At 38.7% G+C, this 20,299-nt stretch overlaps 1 protein-coding gene across 8 annotated transcripts in view; it reads left to right on the top strand.

Annotated features, from left to right (window-relative positions):
• The window catches only part of arhgef9a (Cdc42 guanine nucleotide exchange factor (GEF) 9a), an 84,570-nt gene that overhangs the window by 38,413 nt on the left and 25,858 nt on the right, over nucleotides 1-20,299 (top strand). For 4 of the 8 annotated variants that reach the window (XM_036523612.1, XM_036523615.1, XM_036523618.1 and 1 more), the window contains 2 exons: nucleotides 14,007-14,186; nucleotides 14,686-14,775. In XM_036523612.1, coding sequence (XP_036379505.1) covers nucleotides 14,007-14,186; nucleotides 14,686-14,775 — 270 coding nt within the window. Of the gene's footprint in view, nucleotides 1-125; nucleotides 322-393; nucleotides 782-9,373; nucleotides 9,418-14,006; nucleotides 14,187-14,685; nucleotides 14,776-20,299 lie in introns of those variants that run through there. The other 4 variants (XM_036523616.1, XM_036523617.1, XM_036523619.1 and 1 more) reach the window with 4 other exon arrangements.

Genomic DNA, 20,299 nt, shown 5'->3' with positions numbered 1-20,299 from the left:
ATAGGTTTGGGATTTAGACTTGACGGCTAAATATTCGCCGTGCAACTGTAAAGACTCTCCCTCTTTTATTTGATTGATTGCCGAGTCCCCTCGCTCCGGTTGCTGATTAGCATGCAAGAAGAGCCGCGTCGGCTTTTGCTCACTGTTCATACTGGGAGTTGCAGCAGCACCAGTCTCTTGCGCCACCGTTAGAATAGTGCACACCGAGCTCGCGCATTATAACTACAGTATCTACCGCGCGAGGGAAACCAGCGGACATCGGGTTTAGACCAGAAGAGACATTAACGGTACTGAGATCTGATGATGATGAGGATGATGATGGTGAGGATGATGATGCTTCTGTTGGCCAGCTTTACACATGAGCTACGATAAGAAAGAGTAAGAAGAAAAGCTTATAAGAACAGAAAGGCTGTTGGTATCTTTTTTCCTTTTATTATTAGAATGGTGGATGCATGGACAGTTACACAGAACCTAGGCTGACAACCGAAAACAACCTGCCAGCTCAACATCTTGAATATTACAGCCTCCTGCATTGCACCATGACCTTGGACGTACAAACGGTGGTTGTGTTTACCGTGATCGTGGTGCTGGTCCTTGTGAACGTCCTGTTAATGTTCTTCTTGGGTTCGCGTTAATGGATTTTACACTTGAGCCACTGTTTGCCCGCCTGCACTGAAATACATACAGCAAATATACAGTGGAAGCAAGGGAGCGAGTGCACGCACATACAGAGCGGGGGACACCCGGCGTTCCAACATGGCTACACAGTGATATGAATGACGTTGGTATATTATATCTATCCCTAAATATTTTGTCCATGTCTTGTCTTTTGAGTATGTCTGTAAGCGTAGGTGGTGATGGTGGCAGTGGTTGTTGTTGTGTAGATATTTTAGGCTTAGTCTGTGATTTAGGGTTCCCTTCCTTTTTATCTAGTGTTTTGCTTTCCTTATCTTCCTCTCCACCCCGTGTTATAAATTCATTTTTATCTAGACAATCATGAAACTAAGAAGTGTCAATGTATGGAAATTTTAGGTTGTTTCGACAGAATTTAATGCGTATCATGGGATAATGCTGTTTGATCGGTTGTTTATTATTTATGCCAATTGATGCAGATCGTACCAAATAGTCGCCTTATTATATTTAATACCGATGTGAAGATAAATATTTCAGTGGGTATTATACGAATTCACACTGACGGTGCGTTATCTATTTAATAACTGATAAGCTTGTCTTTGTAAGCAAGGGCCTTGTGATAATGACAGAAACCACAACAGACATTAATTTTCGTAATACGTTCAATAAAAGAATCTACAGTGCAGCGAGACGATTACGTTGCTGTATTTGCTAGTGTTCTCAAAAGATGTTTTTACTGCGAGGATGTTTGCGGTTGCCTTAATAGTTGAGGATTTGAACGTTTTCACTTGATAGAATGCTCTCATAGTATACGCGTTACCATTTACCTTAGGCAAGGTCCACGCATGGATGGACGCTCATTAACAGGTTAAAGCAGATTGTTTTTGGTAGCACGGGGTTACTTATTCCCTTTTAAATTGTGAACGTTCTATTTCAGTATATTATACGTTTGTATACAATTAGTAGAGTGTAGTTTAGCAAAACAAGACATACATTTTGTTTTTCAGATAAGAAAAAAATTTAACTGCAAGTGTTAACGCTGTGAAATTCCCCTCTGGCACACAGGAATATATGTAGATACATATTTTTGAAATTAATACGGTCCACTATCTTTATCTGCAAGATGAAGAGATGAGTTTGAATTTTTCCCTTCCATTAAACATGTCACACAAAACAATCTTATGTTGTTGTCCTGGCTACTTTGGCTAGGTAGCCTACACAAGCTGTCATGTTTAAAATTTGAAATTTCTGTTACTGGTGGAAACAGATGATCCTGTTGTAGATTTCTTATAAACATCGCAATAGAACGTGTTTTTGTTTATTTTGTTGCTTTGCTGATATACACCACTGTTGGGGCACATTTTGCAATTGCTAGGCTTCGTCAGCATGAACAAATACAGTTTTTGGTTTGCCCTCTGAATAAGCACATGTAGTTTGCTTGTTGCTGCGCTCTCTGTTAAAAAAATGTCTTTAGGACCTCCTTCATAGGCAACATACAACGAGGCATGGCGAGATTTTGAAAGCAACCCACATGTGATGAGGAATGTCCCCTGCCATTTCCAATTGAAGGATTTTCCTTCAAAGATATTGTGTTTGTGACAGGAATGCAGTATTCAATGTTTGATTATGGTCACTCCTAAGCTATCAGTCTCATGGCTGTTCTCAAGATCATGTACGGGAATAAAAATTCAGGTTGTCATAGCAAAACAGAGGCATGCATATTTAATGCAGACGGTGATGACTTCACGTGGAGTTGCATGTGGAGCTAAAAATAACCCTTTATTGTGGAACATGTGGGAAATAGGGGGATTCACATTTCAGTCATGTGGGATTCAGGTTTAGTGATAAACATATGAAATGCTAGCGTGGACATACAAAGCTTGTGCCTATTAGGAAGGAAGGATATATATGCGCTTCTGTTCAATCTTTGGTTTTACTGACTTTTTAAGAATGCAATAATGTTGATCCCTGATGCTTCAAACTATACAGTATGTTTGTGCTCCAATAGAATTGTGTAATGTTTTCGTAATGGTCAATTATTTCTTTTGTAGTATTCTGATTATTCAGTGGGAAGTAGGATTTAATATTCTGCCTCCAGAACAGCAGAATGTCATTTGAAGGAAACACAGCTCTGCCTTTAGGAATATTTATCTTTATAAAGACTTACAACATGCAAATCATCTGAAGGTGTGTTCCATTGGCCTGTGAAAAATTAGGTCAGATCATAATTGACTGCACATGCATTTCCTCCTTCTTAAAACAACTTCAATTGGCCTTGACACCTAGGACTTATACATATTATGTAATATATTTGCCAGTCATAGGTGAGGGGTTCAATGTTAAAAAAAAAATCCTATTTGCTGAATAGTTCAACACATTAATAAGATAAACACTTATTTAATTCAAGGGGAAAAATAGTTTCCTCGATGTCAGAAAAAAAAAAAAAAAAAAAAAAAAAAAACTTTAATTCACAATTGGCGAGTGTGGCTGTTTTTTTGTGACAAACATGCTTTTAGAAAACTGAATTAAAGTAGGTGATACTCTTTTCCCCTGAAATGTATGTTGCCTGGAGGTATGGATTAATTACCAGATGCACATTTTCCATTAAAAAACTCCATTATTATTTAGCTTTAGTCTATATGATAATGTTTTAAATCAATAAAAAATTGCACTGAGAATCATCCCTTTATTGAGTATACATCCATTTGATGTTATATGTTAGTGGTTTTTCTTTGAAACTCACCTGTGGCTTTAATTATCTACAATTTTCTAACAGAATACCTCTTTAAGTGTTTATATGTTTGTTTGTTTTGTTTTTGAGAAATTCAGTTATGGGGAGTTATATTTTACATATTTAGCTGGAGATTTATAAACATTTATAAACAGGGAACTCTGCCATTGTATAGATATTTTTAAGACATACTTTCTTTTTTCTAATGGAATTTGCTTTTGATTTTAAAACACATTTAAGGCATTTAAACTCAAGTTTTGATTTAACCTGTGAAGACAATAATGAATATGTCACAACAATGGTTATACATTTCGTTTGTATTGTACGTACTGTGATAGCATGCAGTGTTTACATAGCATACAGTAACTCATGGTTATTTGTTCTATACTTAAGTGTAATTTGCAATACATAAAACACGTTGAATGCATGTAGTACATATATATTTCAGAAAAAAAATATTTTTTAATAACTTTACATCAAAATTACTCAAAATGGCTCACCTGGAATGAAACGTATTGTGTTGATGCACAGGGATGTAACGATGTATAATTTGAATGGTGCGCATCTGTGCTTTCCTCTTTGTTGTGAGAACAATCATATTAGCAAAATTGAATATGCAAGGCAAAATGATCTAAGACATTCTTGTACCTTTGGGAATGCGTGTACTGCAAACTGTGATTCTCAGTTAAATAAGACTTTCGTACGCAGAGTCAGAAAGACTTTGATTATGTAACATGTCCATTAATCTGACTTGCTCAGGAATGGGGCTGCAAAGCAGACAGGGTGTAAAGCACCATGAATTCTCTAAGAATTAGGACATAGAGTAAGGAGAGTAGAATTATAAATGATTCCCTTAAAAACCGCTGCAAATAGAAGGACTGGGAAACACTAATCCCAAGAAAAACTAACAAAGACAGAAAAGAACCAAACCATTGGTGTAGGATTTGAATGAGCTCCAGGTTTAATCAGAAGGATGGAATTAACACTGTGTTTGTAACCTTATTGCAGGACATTTGCAACTGGTGAAGGTAGTTATATTTCAGCAGGTCTAAATTGTCAGTTCTGGTGGGTTGTAAAGTCCACCTAGTGTATTCACAGTGGTGTGTGCTGGAGTCAGACATACTTCATTTTGCCATGAGCAAAACACAGGGCATGCATTGTTGGAGTTTGTGTGGGATGACTAAATTCATTCATTAAAAAAAAAAAAAACATTGACAACTGTCTGCACGAATAATAGTGCACATATGCACTAATAATATCTTTTCGAGACACACACCGGTGACTGATTCCACTTCTAACAGAGAAGTTGTAATTAGAATTGCTGATAAATGAGAAAATGAAAAGCATTTTAGATGAAAGCGGGGAAATGTTGTGTGCATATCCAGGTGTTCCAGACTTTGGCCTCTTTTCAATGCATCTGCAATATGCTTGCTATTAACTTTGAGTGATTAATTTAAAAAAAAGCAGCACTTTTTGTTTTCTCATAACTGATACACACACACTGATGATAGCGAGGACATGGCCATATTTATATTTCAGTGCTTTCCACATTCTTATTGTTTAGTTTATAAAAAAAAAAAAACACTCACTTTGTCTGATCATATTGTGAATGGCTTTGATCTTATTGAATCTTCAGTGTCATTCAGCTGGGGTGGATATATTCTTTTTATTTTTGGAAACCATTTCTATTGTTTTCTTTCCTTTGATTCAGAGTAAAAACAAAGGCAGCTTTTTACTTGTAGTCTACTTTTTATGTCTCTGTTACAAGTTAGGCCCTGGGCTGGCATGCAGTATAGCCAGTATGTGATGTTGACAGGTTAAGTGAAGCACAGGCTTAAATTAGTTTTTAAAGGTCAGTTGTTGTTTTTGGCAGTGGACCAGTTAGCTGAAAATAATTTGGTAGGTTCCTGGTATTTTGTTGAAATTACTTATGACAGCAGAACCGTCTCATCTGTCATTGAGAGCAATGAGAAAAAGCCATGTTATGTATAGCAGTAAGCAGTGCTAAGTGCTGTTTAGGATTCTGCTAACAAGGCAGGGTACAAGTATGATATGGACCCTGAAGTGTATTCAGTTTATACATATGTTATTCAGTGGTCATGTGAAGCAAAAATTCAATACAGAATGCCTCCTCATGGTGGAATAAACTGCAGTTGTTCTTCAGTAGTTCAGAGGTTTTGATGCTCCCTGCTTTAATTATTGAACAGTATTTTCCTCAGTTCTAATTGGGAAAATACACCCAATATGCTGCAATTTATTTCACCATTATGTAACTACTTCAGACACCAAAGCATTTTGTGTAACCATTGGTTCCAGAAATATCCCTATCCAATGATGAAGCTAGCATTTCCCAGCCCACCTGAATCCCTCGCTAATGTGGACCACATGTGCGGTCAGGAATATGTAATGGGGACACAGGTTGAGAACAGCTGCATCGACTATTTGAGATTAAAAGAAAATAGTAGTTTACATAACAGGAGAGGGTAATGCTCATATGAGTTTCACTTCCCCAGCTGCTTAAAGAAGAAGGAATAGAAATGGGCATTACAATATAGAAAACGCCTTTAGTTTGCATAATACAAGGCCAACAGTAGAAATAAGAGTGCCTTTTTGGATTATTGGTCATGAACACTACAGTCCTGTAATTTACAATGTTTTGTTAGCTTTCTCACTTATGTTGTTACTTTTAACGTACCTTGCATACAGTAGTTGCTTGTGTTTCATGTTGACCGTGCAGGGTATGGTGCCTATTAGATATAGTAGATTAGATATATTTCACAATCACAATGTAAGACGCAGAAAAGTCTGAATTTTTTTTTTTCATCTTGTTAGCACTGCTATTTATGAGAAAAGACTATACTAAGTCTGAGTCACTCCCTTTTGAAATATGCTTTTTGTTTTTTATTTTTTTTTATTCACGTTTTGGATCTTCTGTTTGCATTGCAGACATATTACTGATTTGAACCAAATCTGTACACTATTTTACCCCATTGCTGCGGTGGAGTGAACATATTCATTACATATTTATTTATTCACATTTAGAACCTCATACGCCACTGATAAAATACAGCCTATTTGAAGAGGCTAATGCACCTTTCCTGTTACTACGTTTTTGTTTTACAAGTGTCCACTCAGCAGGAATAACAGTTTATTCCCAAACAGCATGTGTAGCCATTTTACAGAAATGTCCAGTTAGTTGTAAATGTCAGTCACTCCTGCCAATGCTGTTATTTGCAAATTTCATTTAAGAGGTCTGTCTGAGTGAGGCATCTTTAAGGAGTTGACTGTCACATTGGGATGTTTTTTTTTGTTTGTTTTTACTGACACTTAGTAGAAGGTGCTAGAGATAAATACATGGAGATATCATTTAGGGATGGAGATTTAACATAAACACTGGTAATAGCATATCTTATTCCATTCTCATGTGAGGTATTGACACTTGCCACACCTCCTTTGGAGTTTTACAGAGCTTATCAGTATATTATTATTTTAAATGCAAGGAAGTATTTCTAGAACAGCAGATGAAGCAGATACTACACTTCCTCTGTGTATTAGGCTTTGTGTAGGCTTTGTGTTGTTTTCTGATACATGCTTTTCTTATGTATCTGTACTGCAGAAAAGTCTTTCTTGTATAGCTTCAGTGAGGCCCCCTTTTGAAATGAAACTTCTGCATCTTAAAATGTGACCTTTATTGTCTAAAATTTGGAAAGCTCTGTAGTTGCCATCAAATCACAGTCCAGTGCTATGTACCAGTAGCAGCCCTCTTCAGCCGAGTGTATGTAAAACTCAAGGAGAAATACCAGTGTGCATCTGCTTGCGTGAGGCCCACACCATGGCCTAGCTATGATCAGGTAATGTCCAAGATGCCTTTTATCATGGACACATGGCAGAGTCACTCTGTGGCACAGAGTGCAGGACTTGAGGAGATATTGCAGTTCTTTCAGCGTTTTCTCCAATGGAGAAATGGGGATCGGACTAGATCCATCCAAGCTTGTTGAACAAGAACTGCTTGTGAGCAACGCGCCGTTTCAGGTGAACTGGGAAGTGTTGCGCCTTGCACATTCTGAAGTCATTGGCACTGGTGGATTTATGCAGGAGGGAGTGAGTTAAAACATCTTGCTCAAATGTACAGTGACAATGTTTCACATGAGGCTGAAGCCCATATGACACTTTTCTCCTTAGACCGCCACCACTGCCCATGCTGTTGTCCCCTACTCGATTCATTCCCATTTTATCTAGGTAAAATCTAAGAAAAAAGGGACATGTGTGGACACGGTAAAGAGGGGAGGAGTAGGTATATTCTCTCCAAATGGAGCCAGCTGGAACAAGGTAAAAGACGCTTCTGCCCAATTTATCTTTGTTTTTAGCAGGGACAGGAGCAGTGGTGAATGTGTTGTGTTGAGGTTCTGGTCTGCTGAGGGAAGAGGGGCTTAGGAGCAGTCATGCGAATCTGGGGAAAGTCAGTTACATAGCTGGAAGAATGCAGCAAGTGTCTGTCTTTGCAGTTGACATGCTGCATGGTACCACATGCTCACATGTTTGATTGGGAATATCTTGTGATTCTGTGGTAGACTTTTTCCTGAACAAAGCACGAACACTTTCTCTACCACAGCTGTCTTCTGTGCCATTTGCCTCTTTTAATATTGATGTCCTTGTACTATTCTGTTCTTAGAGGTGGCCGTGGTGCAGGTGTGGGCAGGTTATGCAGCATGGCTTGTAATGCAAAGGTTGCAGGTTTTATTTCCAGGTGAGCCTCTGCTGTTGCATTGCTAAGCAAAGTACTTGACTTGTCTCAATAAATATCCAGTTGTATAAATGGTTAACCTGAAAAACTGAAAGATGCTCATAGGTGTGTCACCAGCCTTTTGTCATCTCCACACAACATGGTCCTGTAAGTTAGAATTTTATGCGGGGCCCTGCTGTTGTACCCTTAACCCGAATTGCTTCAGTAAATAACAAGCTGCATGAATGAATCATGGGTAAAATGTTAGCTATGCAGGTCTCCCTGGGTGTGTACTAAACAAACAATCCATGTGATGTCTCATCCCTGCAGCTCTTAAAATGTAAATTCTTAAATTAAAAATAAATGTGTTGCTGTTCTAGCCAATGAGCAGTGCCAGATTCAACTCTATGATCTGGGAAAAAAATCATAAGAACTGAATAATTAAATACAACATTAACAGTATATTAGTGTAGGTCATGGGCACATGGAAAATTGGGCATTATGCATGGATTAGACATAATCAGGCCAATATTAAAGATTTCACCTGTGAATTCTGTCCATTTCAGAGATTGGCAAGGCATAAAAAGTAGTGCAGGTCTCAAAGAACTCTTAAATCACAATGGAAATGGTAATTAATATGGCTGTCAAGCAGTGAACAATTAACACAAAGACTAAATAGATAAAACTGGTGGAGATAAATGATTTGGTAGGTAGCACCTCAATCAGTGTGTATTCTGAAGTTAGTAAGTGCTAAATATACAATAATTTCACAATTCTATACCACAACCCTCTTTGATTAATGGCTAATGCATATGCAATTTTTATATGTATTTTTAATGAATACTCAGCAGCGGTGATTAATGAAAGAAATAACATTTTAAAATACTTGATCCAGTTGAATGTCTGTAAAGCGTTAGAACTGGAGACAGCTGGGAAGGGTTGTGATTTGTGTTATACCCGAACAGATAAACAGTTAACACCTGTTAACTGTTAAAAAACACAAAATTAGTCAGCTCCTGTTTATGGAACAGTGTAAGCTATTGGAGTTATTCCTGTCCACTTCTGCTAAATTTAGTACCACTTTTCTATTTTGTCCCTGCACTCCAAAAGCATTCAGACATAAAGATTCCCCGTAAAGGAACACCAAAGGATCAAACAACTGAGGCCCGCTTCTCAGATCCTGGTAGCCATAACGGGAAGATTGCCATTTATGGACACATTCCCTGCTCAGTGGTCCGGTCTCAATGTATTCCCCAGCAATTTCTTGGACGATATAAAAGCGTTGGCTCAGCTTCTTTAGGATGCAGTGTATTAAAGCAGTTTTTAAGAGGTCAGTATCCATTGTTTAGGCTAACTGCTGTCAGGTCATAGTGGTGATTTGGGTCCAGTATCTGATGGATGATCCAGATTGTTAGGATTTTGGTTTTTATCGAGAACTTTTTCCTCTCACGGGCTTAGATTGGAAGGGCTTGAAACAGACTGGTGGATTGGTATTGTCTGTCTGCGCACAAACGGGATGGATTTGTCATCTGCCAAGAAACATGACAGCAGGAAGAATGTGGGGTGAGGAGCTGTGTGCCACTGCTGATGATTGTAGCAGAACGCTGCTGTCTGCTCATATTGGCAGTTGCTTGGTTTTAATCGAGAGAGCCGGTTAATTCTCTGCTCTAGGATATTTATTGGCTTGCGTTGGAAGAAAAGCATCAGACAGTCATATCATGTTTGTTTCATAACATTCACTAAAGGCTTCTTATTTTTATCAGTTGATTTCCCTTTGTAGAATAGGGATTCTAATCAGTAGTTTTCTCCAAAAATGTTGTTTTGTGTATAAGTCAGTGGTTTTGACCTGAGTGATGTAATTTTGGGGACCCCTGGTGCCTTTTTTGTGATTTGCCATGTATATGTTTGGTAGTGACTAGGGAGTGTAGTGTGAGAGCTGTGTAAAATTTTATCTTAGTGAGATGAGGTAATCTGTGGAATTTAGCCTGGGAATGGTAATGAAAAGGTCCATTGAAACAGGTTCCCAGAAACTGCCTCATCCATCACCTCCCTGTGGAAGGCAGATGATGTGCACGACTAATGTCTGTTGCTCTTCCCATCAGACCGGGCCCTTTAACCTGTTCTTGATTTCGGGGATTGTGTGAACATGCATGCTTTCTGCTCTGCAGTTACAAACGTTATCCATCAGCGCGTCGCTCCAGCAGCACGCCTCAGTGGTTTTGTCACAGATGCAGCTATTTGTAAACAGGCGGTCCTCTGATGGTGAGACTTTTTTTAGGACTGACTGCTTCAAGTCATTTTCAATGTGGATTGTATTTTACAGATTTATAACGAAAATTAATCTTACAGAAAGATTAATAAAAAAAAAAAATTGTTGATAACATCACATGCTGGACAATTATATCTCAATTTGTTAGTTCCTTTACAGTAATGTAAATTTGAACAGTATTTTACAAACCAAAAATTAAACTGTCCTCCTTTGCAAATATGCTCCTGCAAATGCTCACAAAGTTAGCATTGTTAACCTCCCCTCTCCTCCAAACACTTTTCAAACATCACAACTGTTTATGCAATAGCAGCCTTTTGTAAATTCCTTTAGAACTCTATGAGAAGGTTTAGTGAGTGTAATCTGCTGTTTGGTTCCTGCCAGTGTGCTTTAAACATCATTACCCTTCAGCCCTCATCAGGTCACTATGTGCATCTGGAGGCTGTAGCCATCATGCCGTGCTCTCCTTCCTGCTGTGGAGCGCAAGTGTAATTGTGAACATCATTGGCTGTGCAATTGTCACAGGAGGCCGCAGGAACTGCATTGAATGAGAGCATTATCGCAGCAGTGAAGAAAACACTGCCCTCCTCAGCATGTGACAAATGGCTGGACGAGTTACAGGAATTGCTTCTCAAGGGCAGTGGCTCCACTGCTGGTGGACACGCTCAAAGCAAAGGCCTTTGACTTTGACTCAAATTTCACTTCAGCTTTGTCCAGAAAGCTTTTTTTAGGCAAAACATGTAAACATGTTTTGAATATAATATCCAGATGAAACTGGAATTCTTTGCCACTCAAAGCTTTCTTACTTTCACACAGCCATGTGTGGGTGCGTAGTTGTTTGATGTCTTATTTGCACTTCCTAAGTTTTAACTAGTAAATAGTGCTGCTCTGCAGATATGTTCCTAGATAGATGAAAAAACTTGACAAAAATGCATGTTGGAGTGCATGCTTTTAGGAAGCGTGCACACAAACTGTGTGCAGATGCCTGGCGTGCTGCTGAGGAGAGCAGATGAATATGCAGGGTACTGCCTCTGATGGGCTTAGGACATTGCAAAAACCATTTGCAAATCTGTAGCAACCAAATTGCAAACAGTACCTTCATATACTGAGCTTTTACCCTGAGATATCGTACTCTATTTTCTAACATTAAGGTTGCTGCTGCTATCCCCCCGTCCATCAGTCATATCACCAGAAGAAAAAAATAAAATAAATGGAAGCAGCCTGCCATATACATCCATCTTAGTGTACTACAGTCCAGATGCAAAAAATGCAAATATTGCAATGTGCACAAATAGTACTTGATGAAAAAGCACTGTAAATTTGTAAGCATTTATATGGACTTGTTATATGGAATTGTTATATAACTGCTATATTAACATCATTATATAATTGCTGTATTAACATCATTGCACTTGGGTGCAAATGCATTTGCTCTCGATATTTAGGCCTGTGAGAAGTCCCCTCTTGAGGAGGAGGGATGGACACCTGACCAGGTGCCTTTTTCCTTTGTCCAGTGCTACTTATTAAGGGCCATTGAGTTCTGCCTTGAACTGTCAAGTGGCGTGAACAGGAAATAGTAATCTGTCGCTCTCTCTCTCTTTCATGTCAGGAAAACTGAATAATCACACAGGATGTTGTTATCTCTCATGCAAGGAAAGCTGATGGTACCGTGGCAGTCTCAGTGTTAATTAAACCGTGCAGCAGACATAAATGTGAATGAGGAGATATATAAATATTTTATTGTGAGGTGAAATATATTATGGTTCTTAAATGTAAATGAGCCAATCCAATAAATAAAATCTGACTTCAGCCACTATATGGACAAACATAAACAGTAAAAATTATTTTATGTACAATCTTTTCTGCTTAAAGAATAGTTTGAAACATGTTTGCTGATGTGTTAATTGTTGCTGCTTTCACTTAAATTTAGTCACATAAAGAAATAAAATACTATACAGTAGTGTATCAGTGTGCTATAATACATTGTATTCTTAATATTGTACTTGCAGAAAATACTACAGGAAAAAATAAAGCAATATGTAGCCTGTTTTTTTTTAAAAAAAATAGTTTTAGATTACCCCTTTATTCCACAAGACACATCCAAGAAAAGGTCTCTGAAGTTCACACACTTATTCAAGACCCATTTTAAATTAGAGGCTAACAATGTTGAAATGTAAGGAGATAGGCTTTAAAGATTAAACCTTGCTTTAATTAGCCTTGTGGAAGTGCTTAATGAGTTGGAGCCCAAGGTTTTAGCAATTAGAGCTATGTCATGACCAGAGAGATGCCTTGAGTATGCCTCCTTTCATTTGACTTTTGCTCTCTCGGCATAGTTAGCTAAGTCCCAGCACGGTAATTCTTGGAGAAGATACACGGTGCAGCAGTGTCGCCATATTTTTATGTTGCAGTTTTGGCCTGTGAAGGTAGTGTTTTCTCTCACGGGTGCATAAAAAAGTAAACAGATGTTTGTGAGTCATAAAAAACAGATTGTACAGATTGTTCCACTGAAATTTTACAGATCAGTGAACAGAACATCGAGACAGATTTTTTTTTGTGCAAAAGAGTGGTATGTTCATATGCACTTGTCTTTCAGCCCGTACAGACACATTTGAATGTGTGAGATTACATGTGCTGTCCTGTTCTCTGTCAGGCTGGACAGTATCCCATTGCTTTTGAGGGGGTGAAAGTTTAGACTTCAACAGTCTGTGTCAGAAGATGAAAGGAGGTGCACCTTAAGTCAGTGTTTTTTACTGAGGCAAGAAATGAAGAAAGCCCAGCCTTTATTTGTTCACATCACGTACAGTAACTGTACAGGAGGCTACCCTAAAAATGCAGAACCTTGCACTTGACGTAGATTACAACAAGCACAATTTAATGACATTTCTATGGTGGTTCTGTGCAGGTAGTCTGTGAGGCTCACTGTTCACAGAACGTTTTGTCAATGCTTTTCATATGTATGCGTTATGTACGTTTCATATGTATACGTTTATCCAGATTTGTCCGACTCGTTATGTAGCTGTTGTATCTATGTTTTGGGCATGCACGATCACTGTGTGTTTCCTCATAGCCTATCCTTCATCTTAAGTCTTTCATATATTCACATTTGCGTAATGCTGCACACTGTTTTGTTCATCTATCACTCGCAATGATGGAAATGTGTCTTACTGTAATAATAATGCATGGATGCCTCAACTCCACTCCCTCACCCAGACTTCCTGGAAGTAGCCTTAGCATTTATGCACCATCTTGAGGGCGTTTACTGCTGATATACAGAAACAAGAAACCACACTCAAAAGCTGTGTGGTTTCCAGGTTTTTTAGATTGTAATTCACCACTCTGTCTCCCTGTATTGTTTTCAGTTTGATTGCAATGCCAGCCTTGTTTTCAAATCAGCAGCCTCCTCTTTAATGTTAACACCGATGCTGGGATTCTGTCAAGAATGCAACAATGATACTCTCAGTCATTTCTCCTAGATAAAGGAGGTCACCCATGCCCACATTAGCCTAATGTGATAACAGTTTGTGCTGCAGCAAGAAAATGTGTGGGAGAGAGACAGAGGAGGGTGTGCAGCAAGTGCCTTGTTAAACTCACAAGCCTTTTATCTCTCTCTGACACCCCCCCCCCATCTCCCCTCCTCTTCCACCCCCATTCAGTTGATCAGTGGAGGTTCAATCGTAAGCGCCGAGGCAGTATGGGATCACGTCACCATGGCCGACCGGGAGTTGGCATTTAAGGCAGGGGACGTCATCAAGGTTCTTGATGCCTCCAACAAGGACTGGTGGTGGGGACAAATAGACGACGAGGAGGGATGGTTTCCTGCCAGCTTTGTGAGGGTGAGTACATCTTTAAAAAACCTCCACTCGTTCTCAGACATCCTTTGGTTTAGTACTTCAGTTTGTGAAAAAAAAAAAGATTCATTAGTGTTTTTGGTGCCATCAATCACTTCCATTTACAGTTGCCTTATCATGGAAGCATGTGCTGATTTTGAGGCTGGAAATCTCAACTCATAAGGGAAATAATGTGATTGATAATACTTTCTGTGTCTGTTTTTCTTTTTACCAAAGCAAAACAGAATTTTTGTAAACATGAATCAAATTGAGGAAATCTTGGAAGTGCAGACATGCAGTAATGGAGCTGATTGTGAAATAATATTCTGATTTTGCATTTTGAATAAGTCCAAAATAAGGGGTAAAACGAAAAGTGTAAAGAGTGATTTTTTCCTGTCTTCCTATTTTGGGGCTGTTGTCATTTCCATCTCCATTTAGACAATTTTTAGCTGTACCTCATGGATTCTGAACCAAAGTGTATTTTTTGTTGTTGTTCTTTTTGAAGGTCGAACCCAACCCTCCTCAACCTCAAACAAAACAAGTTTTCTATATCAACCCTATAGCAGCTCCAAGGTTCCAAAACACAGCTTCCAAGGTGCGTTTTTAGCTCATGAGTCATCGAGTCCCTTTGAGTTCGTCAAAGCAGTGGTTTCATGAGCATCCTAGTGCATCTGACTCCCCCATTTCTGCCATTCTGTGCTTCGATTAACACGTAACAGCGATGCTTCCACATTCACGCCTGATCTTACAGCTCCAATTAGACCCTGCGGAACTGGAAGTTGAATGATCAAGGTAAAAATAAAAAGCAGTTTGACACTCTGAGCATAGATGGGTTGATTCTAGAGAACTACATCAAAAGTGGTAAACAAGCTTTTCAGATAACTTTTCTGATACTTCCATAGAATACTATGTTTGAAAGATTTTTGATAGCTTCAAGTTTAGTTCTTGAAATGAAGTAGCCTTGTAATTTGAATCAGTTGCTTTGTACAGTTCTGTTGTCTGTAGATGTGCCCAGTGCTCTTAATTGACATTATAGCGGTGTGTACATGTGTGTGTGTATATATATATTATACTGAGGTCAACAGAACAGGATACTATAAGGATAAATTGTTAACTGTGCTTACATATATGTAATATTATTATATATATATATTTTTTTAAACTGCGCAGTAAACACGTTTATTGCCTGTCAAGAATTGCCATCAGCGTTTCAATTCAGTGGGAAGTAAACTCATTAAACTTACATGCCTGTTTCATTTCATTTAGTTTTTCACATGATTGTTTAAAGTGAGTCTCACTCTATGTATTATATTTCTGTTGTTACTTTATTTACTTGTGTCTTCAGGTATGGAATAGTTTGTGTTGGTGTTTCAGCTACCAAACAGGACATACGTAGGTTTGAAAAACTTCATTGGATGTTTCTGTTGACCTTACCTGTTGTTTATTCTTAATTCAAGATAGGTGACTCTTGATGTTTAATTTTATATCTGATTTCGAATTTCACCTTAATTTGACATGAAAATGGGTTTGTACCCTTAAATTTACATGCTGTACAAACGTGGAACTGGACTGTCAGTGAATGATCTGTCATTACACCAGCACTAAAACATTTTGATGAGAGGATTTCTTTCTCTGTTGTTGAAATCCCACAAGATTCTACATTAGTGTGTGTGTCATGGCACTTATTATGAGAAACAAAGACCTAAAACACTTAAAAAGCCTTTTTTGTTGTATTTCTTCTAAGTTACCTTATGATGACCCAAAATACAAAAATAAAGCAGAACAGACATGATTTTTTCAAGTACATTGCAGCTTTAGTGAAGCATTGAGTGTAAATGCATGGATATATCCAACAGCTTTTGAGCCCTTTTAATCAATAGCTTTACTAATGTGCACCTGTATTCTGAAAATATCATAATTCAAAGCTCTGTGGTCATGGTTATAAAAATGTAGGAACTGCTGTGTATGTTAAGTAGCCCTCAATCATCGAAATGGACTGTATTGGTTTTGCAGTAAATATATAGTTTGTCAAATCAGAGATGAGGTAGAAAGTCCACTATTTCCTGCATGCTCATGTAAAATAAATGTACTGTTGATCTCCTGGAAAATTAATTTAGGCCAAATCCTTGGTAGAAGTTATGGAGAGAGAAACATACAGCACAATCAATGCTTAAAACTAAGATCATGCAAGGCAGGTATGTCAGGTGAGGGAACTGGTCTTATTACCAGATGTTTGGTTCAAATCCCAGGTGATGCCTCTTTGAACAAGGTGCTTAACCAGCACTGTTTCAGTATCAGATTGTATAAATACAGATTATGTGGAAGCGATAGTATGGTAATTAGCCCAGTTAAGGGCATTTGCCAAGCAAATGAATAATGTAAAGTAGTATGGAAAGCAACATCTTGCAGACGCGCAAACCATCTGAAATGTTCTTGGTAATTGTGTCAGTGGGGGACAAAGGGCACATTATGCACAAAATTATGGTTTGGATTTTTTTAAAAAAACTTGTTTTGAGTTAATTTTGATTGTCAGTCAATGCTTGTGTGCTCATTCCAGGCCCCCATACTACTGTGGGGATTGTCACTGAGAAACTCACATTGATGAGGAGGGGAAGGCTGGCTCTATGCCATTCGCGCATGTTGTCCCGGGCCCTGGTAGTGGGGGGAAGGGGAGTGAGAGTCATCAGCACAGTGCAATGAGTCTGTTCCCTGTCTCTTCTTTACACCTGACCTGTAAATCAATAGGCTTCACAATTTACCGGCCTGTCAACCTCTAACCCCCTGCCTGACATCAAATTAAAAGAGGGTCTCAGAACCTCCTCCAGCCACAGATTTATTACGGCTTTGTGGCAGGCCCAGCTATAATGACTTCTAAGGATTATGCAACTCTCTAATGTGAAATATTGATACCAGGGGATTCAATAGGAAAAGGTCCATATGACCTCTAGCTTCACTAGCACAGACTAGATGCTGATCACTTCATTATGCAGGCTTTCTCTGTTGTTCAAATGCTGTAAAAATACAGTAGATGTTGAAATGTTTCTTGGCCAACTAAAATGACATTTTTAGACCAAGCATTTCAATACTTGTATGTCAGTTCAATTGGAGCTATTCCTGCAGCTGTCCTATTGTCAGTTTGTTTCCACAAAAAAAAAGGTTCAAATGAAAAATACTACAATGTGCATAACGCACTGTTTAAGTAAATTGTTGGCAGAATAAAATTGTTTTGATGACGTTTCATTTTAATATACATTCTTTTCGAGAACAATATTTTGATAAGCTACCTTTTGAATAGAAGTAAATGTTTTGGCCTTTCAGAGGTGAAATGGTTCAGTTTTAAATCTTACATTACGTTCTTATTTATTTATATGTTTCATATATGGTCCCAATGTAAAATCTAAAATTGTGAAATGTCAACTCATTCTGCAATTTAATAGCGTCAAATAGACATTTCCTTGGAAACATACTTAATTTAAAGTGCACAAAACTCTATATGTGAAATAGTTCAAAACTAGCCAGATTGGATTCTGAGTTATTAAAGTAGGTATATGGAGTCTCCCTGTGTAATGCTAATGAAATTGCAAAGCCGAGTAGCCTGTTGTATCGATAACCAGTTATTTTTTTCTCTGTCTCCCTCTGTCTGAGTCTCTCATTCTGACCCTCCCTCTTTCTTTCTACACAAGAATGCAGGGACTGAGATCTAGGTCTCAATTACGCAACCGCACCTGTATGGCCAATGAATGGACAGTCAGGGCCTATTGAACAGGTGAAGGAAAAAGCTATCGGTGAAAGAGCATGTTTTGAAAATGCATTAGGATCTGTGCTGAGAACGAGGAGCCATTTAATAACGCTCTTACATAACCAAGATTGAGAAGTTATTTTCAGTAACGTATGTTTCGGAGGTCTGAGTGCTTTCCGGGATTCAGATTTCTTGTCCTGTCAATTTATCACAGAGCTTTGTGTCAAATGGAGTGAGGGCCACACAGCGCGAGTGCTGTAAATAGACCCTGTTACGGCTGGTATATGCCATATACGAGATGCGTAAAGGATCATCATTTCCCACTGTTGGATGTCACAGTGGTTTTTTTTTTTTCATTTCTACCCTGCAACGGACATGCTTTTAATGGAAGCATGCATATTTATGGTCAGATCCACACAATGAGGTGCCCTGGCCTTTTAAATGGTAAGCTGCAAATCCTGGGCATGGAGAGACATTCTTTCCATTCTTTTCCCACGATTCTCTCGATGAGGTTTTTCCCTTCAGGGAGCTGCTGGACAGCCGTCAATCAGCTGGGCTGAACTCTGAACTCGGCAGATGGTTTCTTCTTCTGCTGAGATACAAATCCCTTGAGACTCAAAGGCAAATTTTTAGTCCACTGAGCCCAGCTTCTCTTGATATCATATCACATCCCTAAACGCTCATTATCATAATTTGAATTTTAATCGCATCAAATGCACAAAGTTTTTCAGTCAATATTTATGCAGTCACTCATTCTAAAAGAACGAAAGAGACATTGTAGGGAAGCCACATTACAATATACTCTGCTGCAGACAAGGCAAAAATGACACAAGCGCCCAGAGGGATGGCATGCTCTGTGTGCTTGTATTGTGTGTATCCCCCGATAATTCAGATCTCTGTGGCATGGGTAATCCTTTTTAAAGCCCAGTGAGACTTACGTCTGTGGAGGCAATGCGTGTCTTCCTCTGCAGGCTAAGGCATGGAATTCATCATAAATCACAGTGCATTTCCACAGAAAGGCTGGCCTCACCTGGCTGTGAGACGTCACCCGCTGTCAGGGTTTATTTAACTTCAGAAGCCAGGCTGCATTCTTTAGAAATGGGCAGCAGTTGGATAGAGCTGAAAATCCTTCATGGGGAACCTGCTGCTGCCCCCTTGAGCAAGATATCTTATCTGCAGATGCATCCCTGATGACATGTGAAGTACATGCAATGCAAGTTTCCCTGTGGATGCCCCATAACTTACTTAATTAAGCAAATGAAAAATTGAATGGCTACTGAGACTCTGCTTTTTGTCATAGCATCACTCAGTTTGTGGTACTGCTAGGTGCTGATGCATTTAGGATGATATATGTGTGTGCTGTATAATTATGCTCATATAAGAGACGAGGACAGATTGAGGGGGATGTCTGAAAGCATGCACATTTCCAAACGGCAGATTGTGGAGTGCACCACATGGTGCACATGGCTACATTAATGCAGCACAACACGCTTGGCACCCCAGTGGAATTTCGTTTTTTTCTTCGATCTTTAGGAATGTGCTTTGTTCTGTGTGGCATGCGTGAATTCCGATTCACGCAGATAGACAGCTACCTAGCCACCCAAGGAGCAGGAACAATGTCCTCTGGCGACAAAACACCAAAATTAGTCCTGTTTGAGGACTACACAAAGTGACAGTTTCATTTCTTCAGTTCCCTTCACAGTTCAGCGCACTAATGCATTTCCAGCTCTCGCATCCCTTCAAACTTGGGGAACGTTCCGCACGTTAATTAAGTACAAATGCTCTGAAAGAAGGGTGTAGTCAATGTCATTTTAGCTTTGCAGCCCAAACAGCTAGCCATTGAAAGGGGATGCACGTCCTAGCATGTAGGTTTTCTTTTCCTAAACAATATTAGAATTTTTCCCTACCTCCTCCACCACTTGCACATAAGGTGGTCATCTCAGAATTTTAAATCATCAATTCATGCATTCTTTGTTTTTATTCTTGCTGGGGTTGCCCCTGCTGTCATTAGTGGTATGTCCTTAGTTTGTATTCCTGCAAGTTTGGACGCAAGCCCTATTAATGCTCACATTCAGTTTGTTCCCCACAGCCATGGTAATAGTCATGCGGCTTGGATGTTGTAGGACTATGATCTGTGAAAATAGATTCCAAATTTTTTAATGGAATGCAAGCTGAATCTGGATTTACATCCGTTAACAACTGCTAAACTTATTTAATGTCCCTTAATTGACTCACGTAACTAAAATACATTAATATGTTCATATTTCTTTATGAGCTGAATACTACTAATATTTCATCTGCAAGGCCATGTTAGGTGCATTATTATTATTATTATTATTATTATTATTATTGTTATTGTTATTATTGTTATGCTCCTTTG

This window comes from Megalops cyprinoides, chromosome 3 (genome assembly GCF_013368585.1).
Source record: "Megalops cyprinoides isolate fMegCyp1 chromosome 3, fMegCyp1.pri, whole genome shotgun sequence".
NCBI classification, from domain to species: domain Eukaryota; kingdom Metazoa; phylum Chordata; class Actinopteri; order Elopiformes; family Megalopidae; genus Megalops; species Megalops cyprinoides.
The sequence above is the reverse complement of the archived record's forward strand: the minus strand, read 5'-3'. Positions and strand labels throughout refer to the sequence as shown.